Consider the following 16,268-nt stretch of genomic DNA (forward strand, 5'->3'; position numbering starts at 1 on the left):
AGCGTCTGGGCTCACCTCATCTCAGCCGTCTTGCTCGGTCTCCTCTGGATCCAGAGCGCTTACGTCGGCCACGATTCAGGTCACTACAACGTGACGTCAACCAAACCGTGCAACAAACTGATCCAGCTCCTCTCCGGAAACTGCCTCACCGGGATCTCAATCGCGTGGTGGAAATGGACGCACAACGCTCACCACATGGCTTGTAACAGCCTTGACCACGACCCGGATCTTCAGCACATCCCGATCTTCGCCGTCTCTACCAAATTCTTCAACTCGATGACGTCACGTTTCTACGGCAGGGAACTAACCTTCGATCCTCTAGCTCGATTCTTAATCAGCTACCAGCACTGGACGTTTTACCCAGTCATGTGCGTCGGAAGGATCAATCTCTTCATCCAAACGTTCCTGTTGCTATTCTCGAAACGCCACGTCCCAGATCGGGCCATGAACATAGCCGGGATTTTGGTATTCTGGACTTGGTTTCCTCTCTTGGTCTCGTTCCTCCCGAATTGGCAAGAGAGGTTCATCTTCGTCTTCGTGAGCTTCGCCGTCACGGCGATTCAACACGTTCAGTTCTGTTTAAACCATTTCGCAGCTGATGTTTATACCGGTCCGCCAAACGGAAACGATTGGTTCGAGAAACAAACCGCCGGTACGCTTGACATCTCGTGTAGATCGTATATGGATTGGTTCTTTGGTGGGTTGCAGTTTCAGCTGGAGCATCATTTGTTCCCTCGGCTTCCTCGTTGCCATCTCCGGACGGTATCGCCGGTTGTTAAGGAGCTATGTAAGAAGCATGATCTTCCGTATAGGAGTCTTTCGTGGTGGGAGGCTAATGTGTGGACGATTAGGACTCTTAAGAATGCAGCGATTCAAGCTAGGGATGTGACTAATCCTGTGTTGAAGAACTTGCTTTGGGAAGCTGTGAATACTCATGGCTAAACCAAAATTTCTGATTTTTAACAGATCGGGTTTGATTCGGTTTTGTTGGTATTTAATCTCGTTTGTGGAGTTCTTTTTTTATTAGTTTGAACTGTTTAGGTGTAAACTCTACTACAATGATTTAGAACAAAAATACATAATGTATTATATTATTATTTTTTTTTAATTTTTTTTCATAAAATTCTGAATTATTTTTATTTTGTACTCACATTATCACTTCTATGGCTCCTTGATGACATGTGCGAGATTTTTGGGAAGTTCTAAGCAAACCAAAGCATGGAACATGAAAATGGTTATGTCCACCACGAAATGCGTACTTGTTCTACGTAGTAAACTAGTACGTACAAGACGGATTGTGCGGGTCTAAAACACATGTGACCTGACAAAGTAAACCACCGGGAAAAAAATGGAGCTTTCCAACCAAATTGTTTGAGTTCACGTCAATGTAACTATGTAAAGGTTTCGTAATTTCGTCGTGTACTCAAACTAAACAATTCAATCCGTGTCACAAAAACTTCGCACCAATCATATGTTCGAGTTTATGATCCTCTACAGCTAAGTGTTTTTTTTTTTTTTCCAATAACTAATTTGTTTTGTAATCAAGAGTTTATAATAATTAGTACAATTTCCAATAATGGGCTTTAGCTAGGCACCTGAAGCCCTAATCATAAATGGATCGTCATATAATTTCAAGAATGTGCAAACACATATAACAAAGTTTCAACGGTCATGATCGTTGACGATGACAAGTCCTAGAATCGTTATCCATGCGGAACGAAAAATTATCCTCAAGAGAATTTCGCTGACCTATCCTCGCGTCTCGTCTCGTCTTCTCCCTGAATCCCAAGGAAGCCCAGCAGCATATTCCTCTGCAAAATCCCTTTCTCAATCCCTTTTATTGTTGGAGTATCGTAAAACAACGATTACCCTAGTATAAGTTTCTCCGGTCTCCTCCGATGGCATTCCTTGTTCGTTCGCCGGAGATTCCCACCGTCTCGGCGAGAATCAATTCGACCTTAAGTCCTTCGATTGCGAGGAGTAGTAAGGTTAAGGTTAAGGTTTCCGCGATTGACACCAGAGACTTGTCTCGTGTTAAGAATCAGAAATCGAGCTTGGTCGGAAAATTCTCAGCTCCGGTGAAAGAAGATTGCGAGATTACCAAAGAAGAAGATAAGCAGAGTTACTATGTCAATATGGGTCACGCCGTTCGTAGTATCAGAGAAGAGTTCCCTTTGTTATTCTACAAAGAGCCCAATTTTGACATTTACAGGTTTGATGAAGACTCGTGAACTCTTCTTGATTAGTCTCATGCTTATATTCTTACTTTGATGTGTTCTTGATTTAGCTTTGTGTGTACAGTTTGTTCTGTTCTCGGTTAGATTTCTTAGTGAATGCTCTGTTTGATCAGTTCTTGATTAGCTTATTCTCTTGTCTCATCTTGCTACAGGGATGATATAGTGTTCAGAGATCCTATGAACACATTCATGGGAATTGATAACTACAAATCTATATTTTGGGCGTTACGTTTCCATGGAAAGATCTTCTTCAGAGCACTTTGTGTCGACATTGTTAGTGTTTGGCAACCCACAGAGAACACTCTGATGATACGATGGACTGTTCACGGAATTCCTCGTGGTCCGTGGGAGACTCGTGGTCGATTCGATGGGACTTCAGAGTACAAATTCGATAAGAGTGGCAAGATTTATGAGCATAAAGTCGATAACATTGCCATCAATTCGCCTCCCAAGTTTCAAATGCTCACCGTTCAAGAGCTTGTTGAAGCCATTAGCTGCCCTTCGACACCCAAGCCGACCTACTTTGAGTTCGGAGATTGATTCACCATCTATCATCTGAAAAAATACTAGTGTTGTATATATAGTTATCTTTAGTACAGTGTGGTTATAGATAGAGTGGTACGGTGTGTGTAATATAGATGAAGGAGGAACGATATAAGCCCCCAATAACATGAATACATTAAACCCTTTTATGCCTATAATCAAGAAAAGCTTATATACATGTTGGAAAAATAAACATAACAATGTAGCACGATACATAAATTAATAACCATTTACAAACCAGCTCTATCCCTTAGTTCATCGATGTGTCTCTCTTCTCTAGAGTAGCTGTGATGTACTAATTAAAGGTTTTAGCTATTGTTAAGATACTAGCTTACCAAAACTTGGATCAGATTTATTCTCCATCTCAAACAAAGTCCCAGCAAAGCAACCAATAATCAAGTTATAGATTAGTACTACTACATCACCTCATATTTTTATTCGAATAATTACATAACAGAAAAATTGGCACAATCCACAAACTAGAAGTTCTGGTCAGTGGTCATTGTCGCATGTTTTTAATTCACCTGAATCATTGAAAACTTGAAAGCAGCAGATCGGAAAGAAAGAAAAAAAAAGTGATTTCTGAGGAGAGGTATATTAAAAAATTTGGGGCCAATGATATTTGCCCAGTAAAAACAATGATGACCCATGGGCCAAGCACGTGCAGGTCCGTTTACGACAGCTAATCCACGCGTGTGGATCTCAAGGATGCGAAGCTGGCTTTGATGCTGAGCGTATGTTTTTGTTTTTTCATGCAGCTCTAACCGGAGTCATTAAAAAATCCATTACCGTTGACCGGTCTTTTGTAAGGCTATTTCCGTCATTTGCTTTCTCCCCCTAGATGGCTAGATAGATCCCACCACCTCCATTTTTACTTAAATGCCTCTGCCTGCATAAAAGAATCTCACCGCAAAGCATTTAAAATAATTAAATGTGTTGACAACAACCGCAATTAAAGCAGCAAATACAAGACATGTGAATTTCTTTACCTGTCTGTCTAGTAGAGTATTTTTAATGTGTACTCGACAAATATATTTAATTTATTCAATTATACTGTATTAATTGTTCTTATTAAAAAAAAAACAATTCAGTTGTTCTCTTTTAAATTAATTTAGCTTTGCAATGAAACGGAAACTACGAACTTTTTTTCTTCTTTCTTTTTAAGTTCATATAAATAATTAATTAATTAATATGGATATTTTTATTTAAAAAACATAGTGCGTCTTTCCCGAAGTCGTTTTCTACAGTAGTAAACTAGTAATACTACTTTTTCTTTAATAATAAAAAAAAAAAAAAAAAAAAACAAATGGCAATTTGAGTCCTTGGAATTTTGGAATCGCTTCTACTTCACTCACCGTCTCCCCTATTCTCTTCTCTCTCTCTCTCTCTCTCTTTCTCTGTCAAGTTAGCTTAGCCGTCTCACCAGAAAGCTAAAACTTACATCACCAATCAATCCCCAACAAACATTGTTACAGTAAATCCCAATATACACAAAGCCGTAGTTTCTACACAAATTATTCATTCCCTGTGATTGTGATCCCACAAGTTTTAAGAAACAGAGGAAGAAAAAAAAAATAAATGGAAACGGAGATATCGGGAACGGATAATTCGGCAATGACCTTCGACGAGGTCTCCATGGAACGCAGCAAGAGCTTCGTTAAGGCATTGCAGGTTCCTTCTTCCTCCTTCTCTCTGTATTTTTTTTTGTTTGAGTAATTAGATTCTACATTAAATTAAACAGCTACGATCACAATAACTTGGTTTGGTTGAGCCCAGATCCATAATCTCGTTCTAGACTATACACGTTTTTGGAGTCCTTGGTTATAAAAAAAAAAAAAAACTAAAGTCTTTGTTGTTGGCTGTAAATTTGTTTCGATTAATAATGGGACCAATTTAGTTAATGATTGTCGGTTAGTGTATCACTGTTTCTTCAAGATTTGCATCGGGGGTCAGTATTAGTTCTTGGGTTTATTAAGACCAATACCTTGACTTATGATTTGTTTTTTTTATAGCTTTTGTGATCGAGAGTTTTTTTTTACCTGGAGATGACGACTAGACAAAGAAACTTCTGATTTGTTTGGATGCTTCTTTTTTTGGCTTACACTGTTATTTAATTTACTCCTTTACCTTGTATGTAACAGGAGCTCAAGAACTTGAGGCCTCAGCTTTACTCAGCTGCTGATTACTGTGAAAAGTCTTACCTACATAGCGAGCAGAAGCAAATGTAACCATCTTTAATTCTACTACTTATATAGATTTGTCTTATTTTGTTCTTCATGTTTTCTCATTACATTACCTTTTTTTTTTTGTTAGGGTATTGGACAATTTGAAGGACTACACTGTCAAGGCTCTTGTTAATGCTGTTGATCACCTTGGAACTGTTGCTTCCAAGCTTACTGATCTATTTGATCAGCAAAATTCAGACATTTCAACTATGGTGTTGAGAGCTTCTTGTGTTAGCCAGGTAGCAACACACTTCTTTATTGATCTTATATTTATCTTTTGTAAACATTCTCTCCCTTAAGGTTTTTTTTGTATCATCAGCAACTCCTTACATGCCGGACATATATCGACAAAGAAGGTCTTAGACAGCAACAGCTATTAGCAGTTATCCCATTGCATCACAAGCATTACATTCTACCCAGTAAGTGTTTTTCTTGGCTGTTGTCAAGAAGATTCTGTTATTTGGTATTGAGTTCTGAATCCTCATTTTTCTCTGGATTTTGTTAGATTCTGTTAACAAGCGGGTACACTTTAGTCCTCTCAGACGAACTGACACAAGACAGAATCATTACCAAGCTATATCCCGTCTTCAACCTTCAGGTGCCATGTCCTCCCCTTTGAGCTTATTAGTTCATTATATAAGTAGTCAAATATCAAACAATTTTAGTAATGCTTGGTTTCACTCACTTAGATGCCCCTGCATCAAAATCACTCTCCTGGCATTTAGGCTCAGAGACCAAGTCTACCCTAAAAGGAACATCCACAGTTGCGCCAAGGTGATTTCACAAAAGCCTTACTACTGTTTCTCGCGTTCTTGATAACTAGACACAACTAATACTTATTTATTGTGCAGCTCCAAAGATTCAAAAGCTTTCACAAAGACATCTGGAGTTTTTCATCTATTAGGTACGAGAAACAGGGAGTTGAAGAAGGATCAAGCATAGCATTTCTTCAATTATAACTCATGATGATCCAGTGAGATTGATGATATACATTGAAACTCATGCAGGTGATGAAGAAAACAATACAAACAAGAAGCCTTTGGCTGGTTCTCAGGTCTCAGGTGTTCCTGCAGTATCCACCGTCACAAAACAGGCATACGGAGTTGCCCATAGGGTAAATCTTAAGAGTTTACAATTATACATAGAACAAATGTTGTATGTATCAAGTAGTTAATTGGCTTAATTCGGCAACAGATTAAATTAAAGAGCTGTATTAAATGAGAACGTCTACGGTTTTGATAAGACAAGTTTGTGGTTTCTTCAGGATTTGGAGGTTCCCAAACTTGTGGCAGCACACAAGTCACTTGATAACAACCAACGACGAGAGATCATTCAAGCTCCTGTCCGGACAAAGAGTGTTCTTTCCGCGTTCTTCGTCAAACAGAAAACACCAAAGCTCAAAGCTGGTTATGTCTCGTGAAAACACCAACTCTTTGTACTGATCACGGAAACTTCAATCTTAGTAACATGTTAGTATTACCAAAAATCTTTGTAACTTCAATCTTTGTATACCTAAAATGTAATACACACCAACTCTTTCTAACGTTTCTTTTTATCTTAGTAACATGTTAATTTTCATGTCTCTTACTCACCAGTTGACCACATCAACGTACGCAATCCAGCAAGACATGATTATGATCTGTCGTTAACAAAACTGTGTAATCGATTTAAGCATAATAAAGATTTCTATTAAGCTAATCAAGCTTGTATCAAATTAACAACAGATAAGCCAACACTGAGAACAAAAATGGCTTAAGATCTCTTAGCACAACACTGCGTTTCCAAATCTTTGGTCTCATAGCTTAAATCAATACTACTAACTCACGCTTCAGAGCTTCCTGGAATCCATAAACGTCTCTATAAACGTCTCTATTCAATTATCACTGTCTTGGAGCTGCACCAAAAAAAAACAGCCAAAGGTTACAAATGCTATAATTCACATAGGCTAATACCAAAAGTACAGGAGATTCAGATGTCCCAGGCGAAATAAACATACCTCCACCAAGTGTAGCTTCAGGTAACTTCTCTATTGAGTACTTGCGTTGTGTCACATACATGATCGGCACACCAGGAATCTGCAAGCGAACAAAAATTAAAGTTAATAATATCCAAAGAGTTAATCCATGGACATAAACAAAAGTACTCATACAATAGACTATCTTTACCTTTCGAATCCTTCGCTTTAAGTCTCTATCACATGTAGCCACTATGAAGCACTTATGCTGTATGTTGTAAGAAAAGAATATCACAGAAACATACAAAAAATAGAAAGAACAATGAGACTAGAACATCGCACATCCTCGCATAGTCTTATATACAGAGTTCAACAAGCCAGGAACGAGCATTACCTGAGTAACTCTGTCAACGAGACAGTCATCAGCATATGTCCCTTTGTGTACACAAGGTAATCTTTCAAAGCGAGGATCTTTCGCAATCCTACCAATTTTTGTAGTAACCAAAATAAGTAATCCACGAAAATAAATCCATGGCGAAGTACTACTGAAACTAGGCCCTTCTTTAATAAGTGTTACCTTAGAGCTACACGATACTTCTGACCTAACTTCTCTAACTCAGCCATGACGCAGTCCGTGATACAAGGAGTGCCTTTAAACCAGAAACGATTGAAGGTTAACAAAAGAGACAAAATTGCATACCTATAAACCAATCAAAGTATAAGTAACTCACAGTTTGCGTACAGACAGTCTCTCATTCCCTTCTCAAGATCGATCTGTAGATACACCAGAGCAACAAATAAAAAGATACCAAAAGAACCACAATGAGAATCCAATCGGTCAATGCAGAGACAATAACTCTGTAAAGATCGTTCTTTTTTTTATAATAAAGAATCTGTTCATAGCTCTGTGGCAGCGAAATGCAATAGAAGATGTACAAACCGACCTTATTCTGGATAGAGAAGTTGATGAAGTTAGTATCAACCAAAACCCGGTAAGGAGGAACCAAAGTAGCGTTGTAAGAAAAGAATAGCCCAGCAGGAACACTCGGACTGATCCAAAGTCAAAGCCAAAATCAAATTTTGAAGGAACCCCAATAAATTACAACTTGGCAACGAAAGCAAAAAAAAAAAAAAAAAANATCAAAGTATAAGTAACTCACAGTTTGCGTACAAACAGTCTCTCATTCCCTTCTCAAGATCGATCTATAGATACACCCGACCAGAGCAAAAAAAGGATACCATAAGAACCATAATGAGAATCCAGTCAGGTCCACAAAGACAATAACTCTGTAAAGATGGTTCTTTATTATAATAAAGAAACTGCTCAGAGCTCTGTGGTAGAGAAGAGAAGATGTACACACCGACCTTATTCTGGATAGAGAAGTTGATGAAGTTAGTATCCACCAAAACACGGTAAGGAGGAACCAAAGTAGCGTTGTAAGAAAAGAATAGCCCAGCAGGAACACTCGGACTGATCCAAAAATCAAATCAAAATCAAACTTTGAAGAAACCCGAAATAATGAAAACTTGGCAACGAAAGCAAAAAAAAGGGTAAGTAAGCTTACACGTTTCTCGGAAGCTCCGTGAGGTCCTTCTTGTTTGGATTCAGAACCTCTTCCTTGTAACTGAAGAAAGAAAAACAAAACATGATTAATAAATTCTTATAAAAAAGGGATAAAATTTGAAGGAAGAAGAAAATCGTTTACTCACTGCTTCAAAGCTTTGTGGGTAATCAGCTTCTTCATGACAGCAAACTTTTGAGCTTTCTTTGCCCTTCCCATATTTGAAGCAAAAGAGTAACAAAAACCCTAAAACGAAGCAGAGAGAACGGGAAGCTGAATAGAGTGATGCGAGGTCGAGTCGGCGGAGGCGCGGAGCGGGTTACGAATTGTTTCAGAAAGAAGGTCTCAGAGAACGGAGGAGGCCGGCACTGAAGACTAACACAATTTTACATATTTAACCCTCCGCATTAATGTAGCCCATTAAAGACAGAATGGGCTAATTAATGTAGCCCATTAATGTGGCCCACTAAACTAAGTAATATAATTCAGAAACATATCTTACTTATATCACTCTCTCTCACGTGTAAGTTTTGAAGAAACGAAGCGAGAAAATTCCAGATTTTTCAAAGTTGGTTGATGCGAGAATGATCTGGAGAGCAGAAGAAGAATTATCTCTTCCCTCCAAATGTTCTTCGTCTTTCTATAAATCAACCAGTATCTTTAGATTTTTCATTATCCATAGAAGAAAACAAAAAAGTTACTGCAATCGGAAAAAAAAAAAAAAAATCTTCAGTTTTGGTTTGGGGAGAGAGCGAGAGCTTGGCAGAGACTGAGTCATCACCAGAATTTGTGAATCTTATTTGGTGGAAATTTTCATCCTTGTTGACCTGTAAGGTTCTTCGCTTTCCCTTTTGATTCTTAGTTTAAGAATTGGCTATGAGAATCCAAATTTATGTCACTGTTCTAATAATTCTGATTTTTTAGAAAGCTGAACTAGTAGTGTTAGTGAATTGGGTAGATTTGAGAGATTTTTTTGGTGTTTAGTTCATGTTGTGATTTGATTCCACCGGGAGCTGCTTGTATATGTGTTTTGCGGAATGCAGATTGAATCAGAAAACTTTTTGTGTTTCGTCTTCTAATAAATTTGTCGGTTGGGTATTTGCCGCAGTTGTTCCGGAATTGGTTTGCTGGAGTTGATCGAAAATGATGCCTGTGTACATGGACTCATCACAGTCATGTCAAATGAGACCACAAGGATACTATTATCAAGGGTTTGGGAACAACTCTCAGCATATAACAACGGATGCTCAACCGCATGGTCATGGAAGCTGCGTTCACGGCAACTTTCCTCCATACAACAACGCTTGCTGGCCTCCCTGTTATCCCCCACAAGTACCGCACCATCAATGCTGTTTGAACCATTACGGGTTCCATCCTCCTCACGGGGCTTACGCTCCTCTTTGTTACCTTCATCCACCATTTCCATTTGGTTATCAACAAGCGTGGTATGATCCTGACAAGGATGTGCCTGGGAAGCCAGCTGATTATCACTGTGGAAAATGTTCTCCCCAGATGTGTAATCCCAAGAATGGCAGAGGTGTCGTGATCGAAGAGCATGAGCCCGAGATTGATAAAGGAGACCAAGGAGAAACCGTAACTCGCTCTACCAACTGCCCTTACCCAATTATATGGATTCCTCATGAGTATGCCAGGAATCAAGAGCATGGAAACTCTCATGGGTCTGAAAATCATGACCAGCCTCCAGCTGAGGTTAAAGCTCCTGAGAATATGACGATACAGAAAAAAATTCCTAAGTCTTGGAATGGTTGTTTTCCATTTGACGAGAGCGCCATGAAGTCCTTGGTACAGAATCAAGACAGGAAAAAGGTGCCGCAGAATGGGTCAACCGTCGAACTCCCATTTGATATCAGCAAGTTGAGATCCTTATTGCAGGGTCATGACATGAAGGAAGCGCAGATCCAGAAGAACAAAGAAGAGTCGGGACAGCTTCAGTATCCTACTTCTTGGATTCCATCTCGTGGGAAACTGGATGACGTCGATGCTTCTGAGAGTAGTAATGAAGACATGAAAAATATGCAGAATTGGAAAACTATGAAGTGCCCATTTGATATCAGCAAGTTGAATTCCTTATTTCAGGGTCAAGATGTGAAGGAAGGGCAGACCCAGAAGAACAAGGGAGAACCTGGACAGCTTCCTTATCCTAAATTTTGGATACCATCTTATGGGAAATGGGAAGATGTTGAAGCTTCTGAGAGTAAGGAGAGTGGTAATAAAGGGCTTAACTTGGAGTCTTGCCCCTCTGATCACCATGGAAATGAAGGTCAGAAAAACCAAAAAGAAGGGAACTCTGATAGCAATGTTCTCTCAGATGCGGAGGAGAAGAGTTCTGTAAGAAATATCCCAGTTCGGAACCATCTACAAGAACCAAGAAATATTCCCGTGAAACTATCAGAAAACCATCTGCCAAAACCAGCAGAGCCGACCAAAAGGATTGCGAAGAATGAGCCAGTTAAGAACTCAGAAAAAAAGCAGTCGTCTTCGTCCCCAAAAGCATCCAGGTTGCCTCCGGTTTGTCTGCGCGTTGACCCGTTGCCGAAGAAAAGAAATGGTGGTTCCAAATCACTAAGTCCTCCTAAACGTAAGGAAGAATCGATAACGTCAGAGGAGACTAAGGACATGTCCTCACTGCTCTCCAAGAAGGCTGAATCAAGGACTGTTCCTGAAGCTTGTAATGTGAAATGTGAAGAGGCAAACAAAGAAATGACGATGTCTGAGGAAAGCGTACATGCAATAGGAACAGAAGAAGAAACAGTTGAGAGCAATCCTAATTTGCAAGAAAGATCAAACTGTGGGATTGTTAAACCTTGTGCAACTAAGGAGAATAGAGAACAGCCTGCAAAGAAGACATTCACACAAGAAGAATCTGCTAGAATTATCCAATCTAGGTACCGCGGATATGATGTGAGAAGATGGGAGCCAATTAAGAAATTGAAGGAGATAGCCACTATCCGCGAGCAGATGGGTGATGTTAAAAACCGTATACAGGCGCTTGAAGTTTCTACTGATCAGCACATTGAAGAGAAAGAGATTGTAGTTCTAGGAGAAATGGTGATGAACCTTCTATTAAAAGTGGATGCTGTCCAGGTAATACATGAAAGTCTAATAATCTTCTGTTGGGTTAGGGATTTCATTGGCAGGACGAAATAGTTCTCAAGAATGTACTGTTGTGTAAAATTGTTGCTGACATTTTTGTGATACTTATGTTTATCCTGCAGGGCTTGCATCCCAGTATAAGAGACTACAGAAAATCTTTGGCCCGAGAGCTCTCTAGCATTCAAGAGAAGCTTGACTCTGTGAAAAATAGCAGCGCCATTGTGAAGAAAGAAGTTGTAAACGAACAATTGTTAATTAACTCTCAGCCATGTGACTCTTCAATGAACTTGGAGCACTCCCAGCTCGCAGAGGAGAACAAAATGGTATCTGACTCGAATACAGAGAAGGTTCATGTTCTGTCTCCCGTTGATCATTCTATGAGCGTCTTGTATAGTACAGATGAGCAACCGAATGATGAAGCAGAAGGGGGATCTGGATTGTTTGAAACCTTGGCAACGGATCCTAAGCAAACGGCGGCTGCTTCCTCGACTCCCATCCCAGAGAAAATGGGAGAGGGTGATATAGTTCTACCGGTTAATCCATTGTTAGCTGTTGGAAATCGAATGACACTTACCAATATCGAGGTAAAGAAACCCGTGGTGGAGAATTTAGAAGAGCCACTAAAAGAATTGCAACAAGTGGTGGAAGAGACTCATGGAACAAGCTCTACACAGGACCCGGATATTGCTACTGAAGCCTCTGAAGCCGAGGCCAAGGAATCAGAGAAAGAAGACAGAAAGGAATCTAATGATACAGTATTGCCTCAAGAGGAAGATGTCGAACTCTCAGAGCTACCTGTTGGAGTGATTGACGATGAAACGCAGCTTCTTTCACAAGATTCATCATCATATACTCATGAAACGCAAGTGACTGCAATGGAACCTGCAAGAGCGAGTCAGGAGGAGAATGATGTTTACTACTTGCCGGATAACTCCAAAGGCATAGGCCAAGAGACTTCTGAGCCGCAAGATGAAAGACAAGAGTCTCCAGAGACAGAAGTCATTGTGAGAGAAGAGTCTCCAGAGACAGGATTTGTTGTGGGAGAAGAGTCTCCAGAGACGGGAGTCGTTGTAAAAGACCAGCCTCAGCCTCTAGAGACAGGAGTCGTTAAGGAACAGCCTCCGGAAACAGAAGCCACTGAACATGAGATATCAGAAGAAACCAAAAAGCTGATGGAGGAGAACAAGCGATTCAAGGAAACGATGGAGACGTTGGTTAAGGCAGGCAGAGAACAACTTGAAGTCATATCGAAATTAACCGGTCGGGTCAAAAGCCTTGAGAAGAAACTGTCACGTAAAAAGAGGACACAGATTCGACGTCGTGCAACCAAACCAATGTCTGCAAGTTCGATCGATGCCATACTGTAACAACCGGAATCCTTGATATGTCTCAATTCCTCGTATTGTTTGTAGTCATCTCCATCCGAGAAACGTATAGAAAACGTGAAAAATTGCCTGACGAGAATCCATTTTATCTTCGACTGAATTTTTTGTTTGTTAAGGCCCGATATACAGGCCCGATATACTTTAGGCCTATATAATAATGGGCCCATTATACATTTCAGATGGTCTTATTGTTAATCTATCTTATCTTTCGCCATTACTGTTAATTTATTTTCTTGCAACGATATTCCATTATTACATGTCAAATTATAGTTAGGGAAAACTCTAAAAAGTCTTTAAGTGATAGTTTTTAAAATGCTCTACGTGAGGTTCATCATCTACCACACATGATTATGAACAATGGGTAATGAGAATGGGGTTTAAATTTTATACCAAAGTTGGACCACAACACATAGTAATTTTTTTTTTATCTTTTCAAATTTGTACAATGAGTACGTGTGGTTCGTGCGGACATAGTGATCCTTTTCATGCCATAACTCACTCTTCGTTTTCTTCTTTCTCATCGCCACGTTAGGTTGTCTATTAGCCGCCAAATATTCATCTATTGTGGTCCCGTTTTCACGTCCCAACGCCATTTACACTTATCTCCATAATCTCTCTTATGTATTCTTATGTGCTTTTTTCTCATTACAACAACTAATGTTCCTCCCAACATGTGCAGTGCAAGAGAAATATATATATATGAAGTAATGATCTAATCTCATTCTCACCTAATCTATGGTTGAATAAAAGGTGAGTGGTGTCAGTGTTGGTCATAATAAGCCTTGCAGTAGTTGTAGACTAGCATTGAATGGACCAGGAATCTTTCAAGCATGGTTGTTGCTGATACGAATGATTTATATTTAATTCCTTTAATTAACTCCTCATTTAACCTCATAATGACTCTATTAGCCTACTCTCAATCCCCAAATTTACTAGGATAAGTAAACTAATTCACCCACTTGCACATATCTATCAACAGTTCTTAATGCTATTAGAAATTCATTTCATCGTTAACTTTAACTAAACTAGGCTCCTTTGGGTATGTTCGGAATTTCTAAAACGCATCAAACACACTTTTGTAAATTATTCACACATTCAAAATCGTTTTGTGCCCGTTCCAGTAATTAAACCAGAGATTCCATAAATTTACTATCATTGAGCCCAACGGAACATTTTACCGCAGTACTGTAACTATTGAGATCCAATAGACAAGTTGGAAAACATCAATCGGAGAAAAAGGAAAATCGTGAAAGGTGAAAAAGAGATGTAACATCTCAGATGTTCACATATTATTATAGTAATTCACACGCATCCTCTGTCTCTCTGACTCTGAAGTGTATGAGATATATTTCCCCTTGCAGTAAATAAAAATCTATGGCTTTGTTGGGAAGAAGAAAAAGTCAGAGTGAACTCGTAATCTTTGTCGGGGCAGAGTGTGTGTAATAGTAGGCTTTGGATATTGTGTTACGTGTAATACTACTAATAGTTTACAATATCAAAAGAAAGAAAAGTACTTTATATATAATTAGTATGAATTACAATCATGCTTAGTACTAAATCACGTTTTTGAGGTTTTGGTATAAATGATAAAGAAAGATCGACAATTTTAAGGATAAAGCCATAGATAGAGTGTGATCTGAGAATATTTAAGGAAAAGAAGACAGAAACAGAGAGAGACGACTCGAGGAGAGTAGAGACACAACTGTAGACTCAAGTCACACAAAGAGACAACAAAAAAACATCACTACTACAGCCTCAGAAGAAGAAGAAGAAGAAGAAAAGAAAATCTTCTACAGTTGAAAAGGGTCTGAGAGAAAGAGAGACAGAGGCACAGAGCCAAAGTAAGAGAGATGGAGAGAGAATGCGAACAAGGAGAGATGGAGCCAAAGCTTAGACGAAGTTTTACGGGCTTTACTAGTAGGAGAGCTGGTCCTTCTACTCCTCCACCCACGTGGCGGCTCGAGTTTTCCCCGCCGCCGCCGCGAGTCGGCGAGACCAAGGAGTTTTTGGCGAATCCGGAGGTTTCCGTCAGGAAACTGTGCGCCGATTTGTGGGAAACTGAACAATTCCGACAAAGAATTGGGTTGCGACGGTGTCGACGACGGGATTCAGATGCGGAATCACCTTCCGGTAGACCACTTCACGATCACCAGGTGAACAATTCGGGTTTATGTAGGGTTTTAGTCTGGTCTTAGGTCGTAAAGTTGTGATCTTTATGGTGAGTCTAGATTATATCTAACTGCTAAATTCTCATTTCCTCTCAAAGTGTTGTTCTTTATGAGGAAAAAATATCGACTTTGCCAAATTTCACCGGACAAATCTCATAGTCGTTAAGTTGTTTTCCCTTGGCTTGAAACGTTATGTGTGGAAGAAAGGAACCTTTTTTTATAGACTGAGTTTTTGAATTGCAGCCACCGAGCAGAGGTAGCCTGAGGAGGCAAATTGTAGCAACTGATGATCATAGAGTGGTCCGTAGAAATGGCCATCTGTTGCAACCAACCTCTCCTGCAAGTTGCAGCAGCAGCAGTTCATTGGAGGTAAAAAAAAAATCAATGCTTTTGCTCTTTTGTTCACTCTAAATGTAATTGAGGAAATGACTTTTTCTGCAATCTTCTTGTGTTTTTGAGCTGGATTTGTGTGTCTTGGCTTTAATGTATTTTGTAGGTTGTGGTGCCTAAACCAGCGTTTAGTCAGACTGGTTCTTCGGTGGTTAAGTCTGCGAACTATGGTTTGGGTTCCTCTACAAAGCTTCTCAAGGTGCTAAACCGGATATGGAGTCTCGAGGAACAGAATACTGCTAATATGTCTTTGGTTAGAGCTCTAAAGATGGAGTTGGATGAATGTAGAGCCGAGATTAAGGAGGTAAAACAACGAGAAAACCAAAGTGATAGGCGAGGGAGGAAGAAAATGGAAGAAGAAGAAGAAGAAGAGGTCAAAGATGTGTTTCGATCGATGAAGAAAGACTTGGATGATGAGAGAAAATTCAGAAAGCAGTCAGAGACTTTGCATCGGAAGCTAACACGAGAGCTTTGTGAAGCGAAACATTGTTTATCAAAAGCATTGAAAGATCTTGAGAAAGAGAGACAGGAGCGTGTTCTTGTGGAAAATCTCTGCGATGAGTTTGCAAAAGCAGTTAAAGACTATGAAGATAAGGTGAGAAGGATTGGGAACAAGTCACCGGTGACTGATAAAGTAATTGTGCAGATTGCAGAAGTGTGGAATGACCAGAGATTACAAATGAAGCTAGA

At 39.5% G+C, this 16,268-nt stretch overlaps 6 protein-coding genes across 10 annotated transcripts in view; 5 read left to right on the top strand and 1 right to left on the bottom strand.

The window, feature by feature from the left end:
* The window catches only part of LOC104793590 (delta(8)-fatty-acid desaturase 2-like), a 2,396-nt gene extending 1,273 nt beyond the window's left edge, over positions 1–1,123 (top strand). The window contains exon 2 of one of the 2 annotated variants that reach the window (XM_010519984.2): positions 80–1,123. In XM_010519984.2, the coding sequence (XP_010518286.1) occupies positions 80–942 (863 nt within the window). In that variant the 3' untranslated portion in view covers positions 943–1,123. The remainder of the gene's footprint in view (positions 1–79) is intronic. The other variant, XM_019226878.1, reaches the window with a different exon arrangement.
* LOC104793591 lies at positions 1,673–2,935 on the top strand. Its single transcript, XM_010519985.2, has 2 exons — positions 1,673–2,212; positions 2,390–2,935. Exons 1-2 carry the CDS (start codon positions 1,899–1,901, stop codon positions 2,775–2,777), a joined length of 702 nt encoding a protein of 233 aa, XP_010518287.1. The 5' UTR covers positions 1,673–1,898; the 3' UTR covers positions 2,778–2,935.
* On the top strand, positions 4,104–6,583 carry LOC104783197 (protein ABIL1). 2 transcript variants are annotated; one of them, XM_010519987.1, is made up of 9 exons: positions 4,104–4,451; positions 4,922–5,004; positions 5,094–5,244; positions 5,325–5,424; positions 5,511–5,603; positions 5,731–5,779; positions 5,857–5,909; positions 6,013–6,119; positions 6,270–6,583. In XM_010519987.1, exons 1-9 carry the CDS (start codon positions 4,359–4,361, stop codon positions 6,423–6,425), a joined length of 885 nt encoding a protein of 294 aa, XP_010518289.1. In that variant the 5' UTR covers positions 4,104–4,358; the 3' UTR covers positions 6,426–6,583. The 2 variants fall into 2 exon arrangements, with proteins under 2 accessions (XP_010518289.1, XP_010518288.1); XM_010519986.1 differs by having other exon boundaries at positions 4,107–4,451; positions 5,695–5,779.
* On the bottom strand, positions 6,668–8,903 carry LOC104793593 (rRNA-processing protein FCF1 homolog). 2 transcript variants are annotated; one of them, XM_010519989.2, is made up of 9 exons: positions 8,670–8,903; positions 8,525–8,584; positions 8,325–8,430; positions 8,120–8,162; positions 7,537–7,609; positions 7,354–7,441; positions 7,171–7,227; positions 7,002–7,080; positions 6,668–6,899 (listed from the first exon to the last, which is right to left on the bottom strand). In XM_010519989.2, exons 1-9 carry the CDS (start codon positions 8,738–8,740, stop codon positions 6,886–6,888), a joined length of 591 nt encoding a protein of 196 aa, XP_010518291.1. In that variant the 5' UTR covers positions 8,741–8,903; the 3' UTR covers positions 6,668–6,885. The 2 variants fall into 2 exon arrangements, with proteins under 2 accessions (XP_010518291.1, XP_010518290.1); XM_010519988.2 differs by lacking the exon at positions 8,120–8,162 and adding an exon at positions 7,691–7,733 and having other exon boundaries at positions 8,670–8,902.
* On the top strand, positions 9,032–13,234 carry LOC104793595 (BAG family molecular chaperone regulator 6-like). 2 transcript variants are annotated; one of them, XM_010519991.2, is made up of 3 exons: positions 9,032–9,355; positions 9,630–11,626; positions 11,758–13,234. In XM_010519991.2, the coding sequence occupies exons 2-3, from the start codon at positions 9,665–9,667 to the stop codon at positions 13,000–13,002; spliced, it is 3,207 nt and encodes a 1,068-aa protein (XP_010518293.1). In that variant the 5' UTR covers positions 9,032–9,355; positions 9,630–9,664; the 3' UTR covers positions 13,003–13,234. The 2 variants fall into 2 exon arrangements, with proteins under 2 accessions (XP_010518293.1, XP_010518292.1); XM_010519990.2 differs by having other exon boundaries at positions 9,032–9,350.
* Positions 14,618–16,268, top strand: part of LOC104793596 (uncharacterized protein At5g41620-like) — a 6,526-nt gene continuing 4,875 nt past the window's right edge. The window contains exons 1-3 of the mRNA XM_010519992.2: positions 14,618–15,173; positions 15,432–15,557; positions 15,685–16,245. Of these exons, the coding sequence (XP_010518294.1) occupies positions 14,871–15,173; positions 15,432–15,557; positions 15,685–16,245 (990 nt within the window). The 5' untranslated portion in view covers positions 14,618–14,870. The remainder of the gene's footprint in view (positions 15,174–15,431; positions 15,558–15,684; positions 16,246–16,268) is intronic.

Source organism: Camelina sativa, chromosome 6 (genome assembly GCF_000633955.1).
Source record: "Camelina sativa cultivar DH55 chromosome 6, Cs, whole genome shotgun sequence".
NCBI lineage: Eukaryota > Viridiplantae > Streptophyta > Magnoliopsida > Brassicales > Brassicaceae > Camelina > Camelina sativa.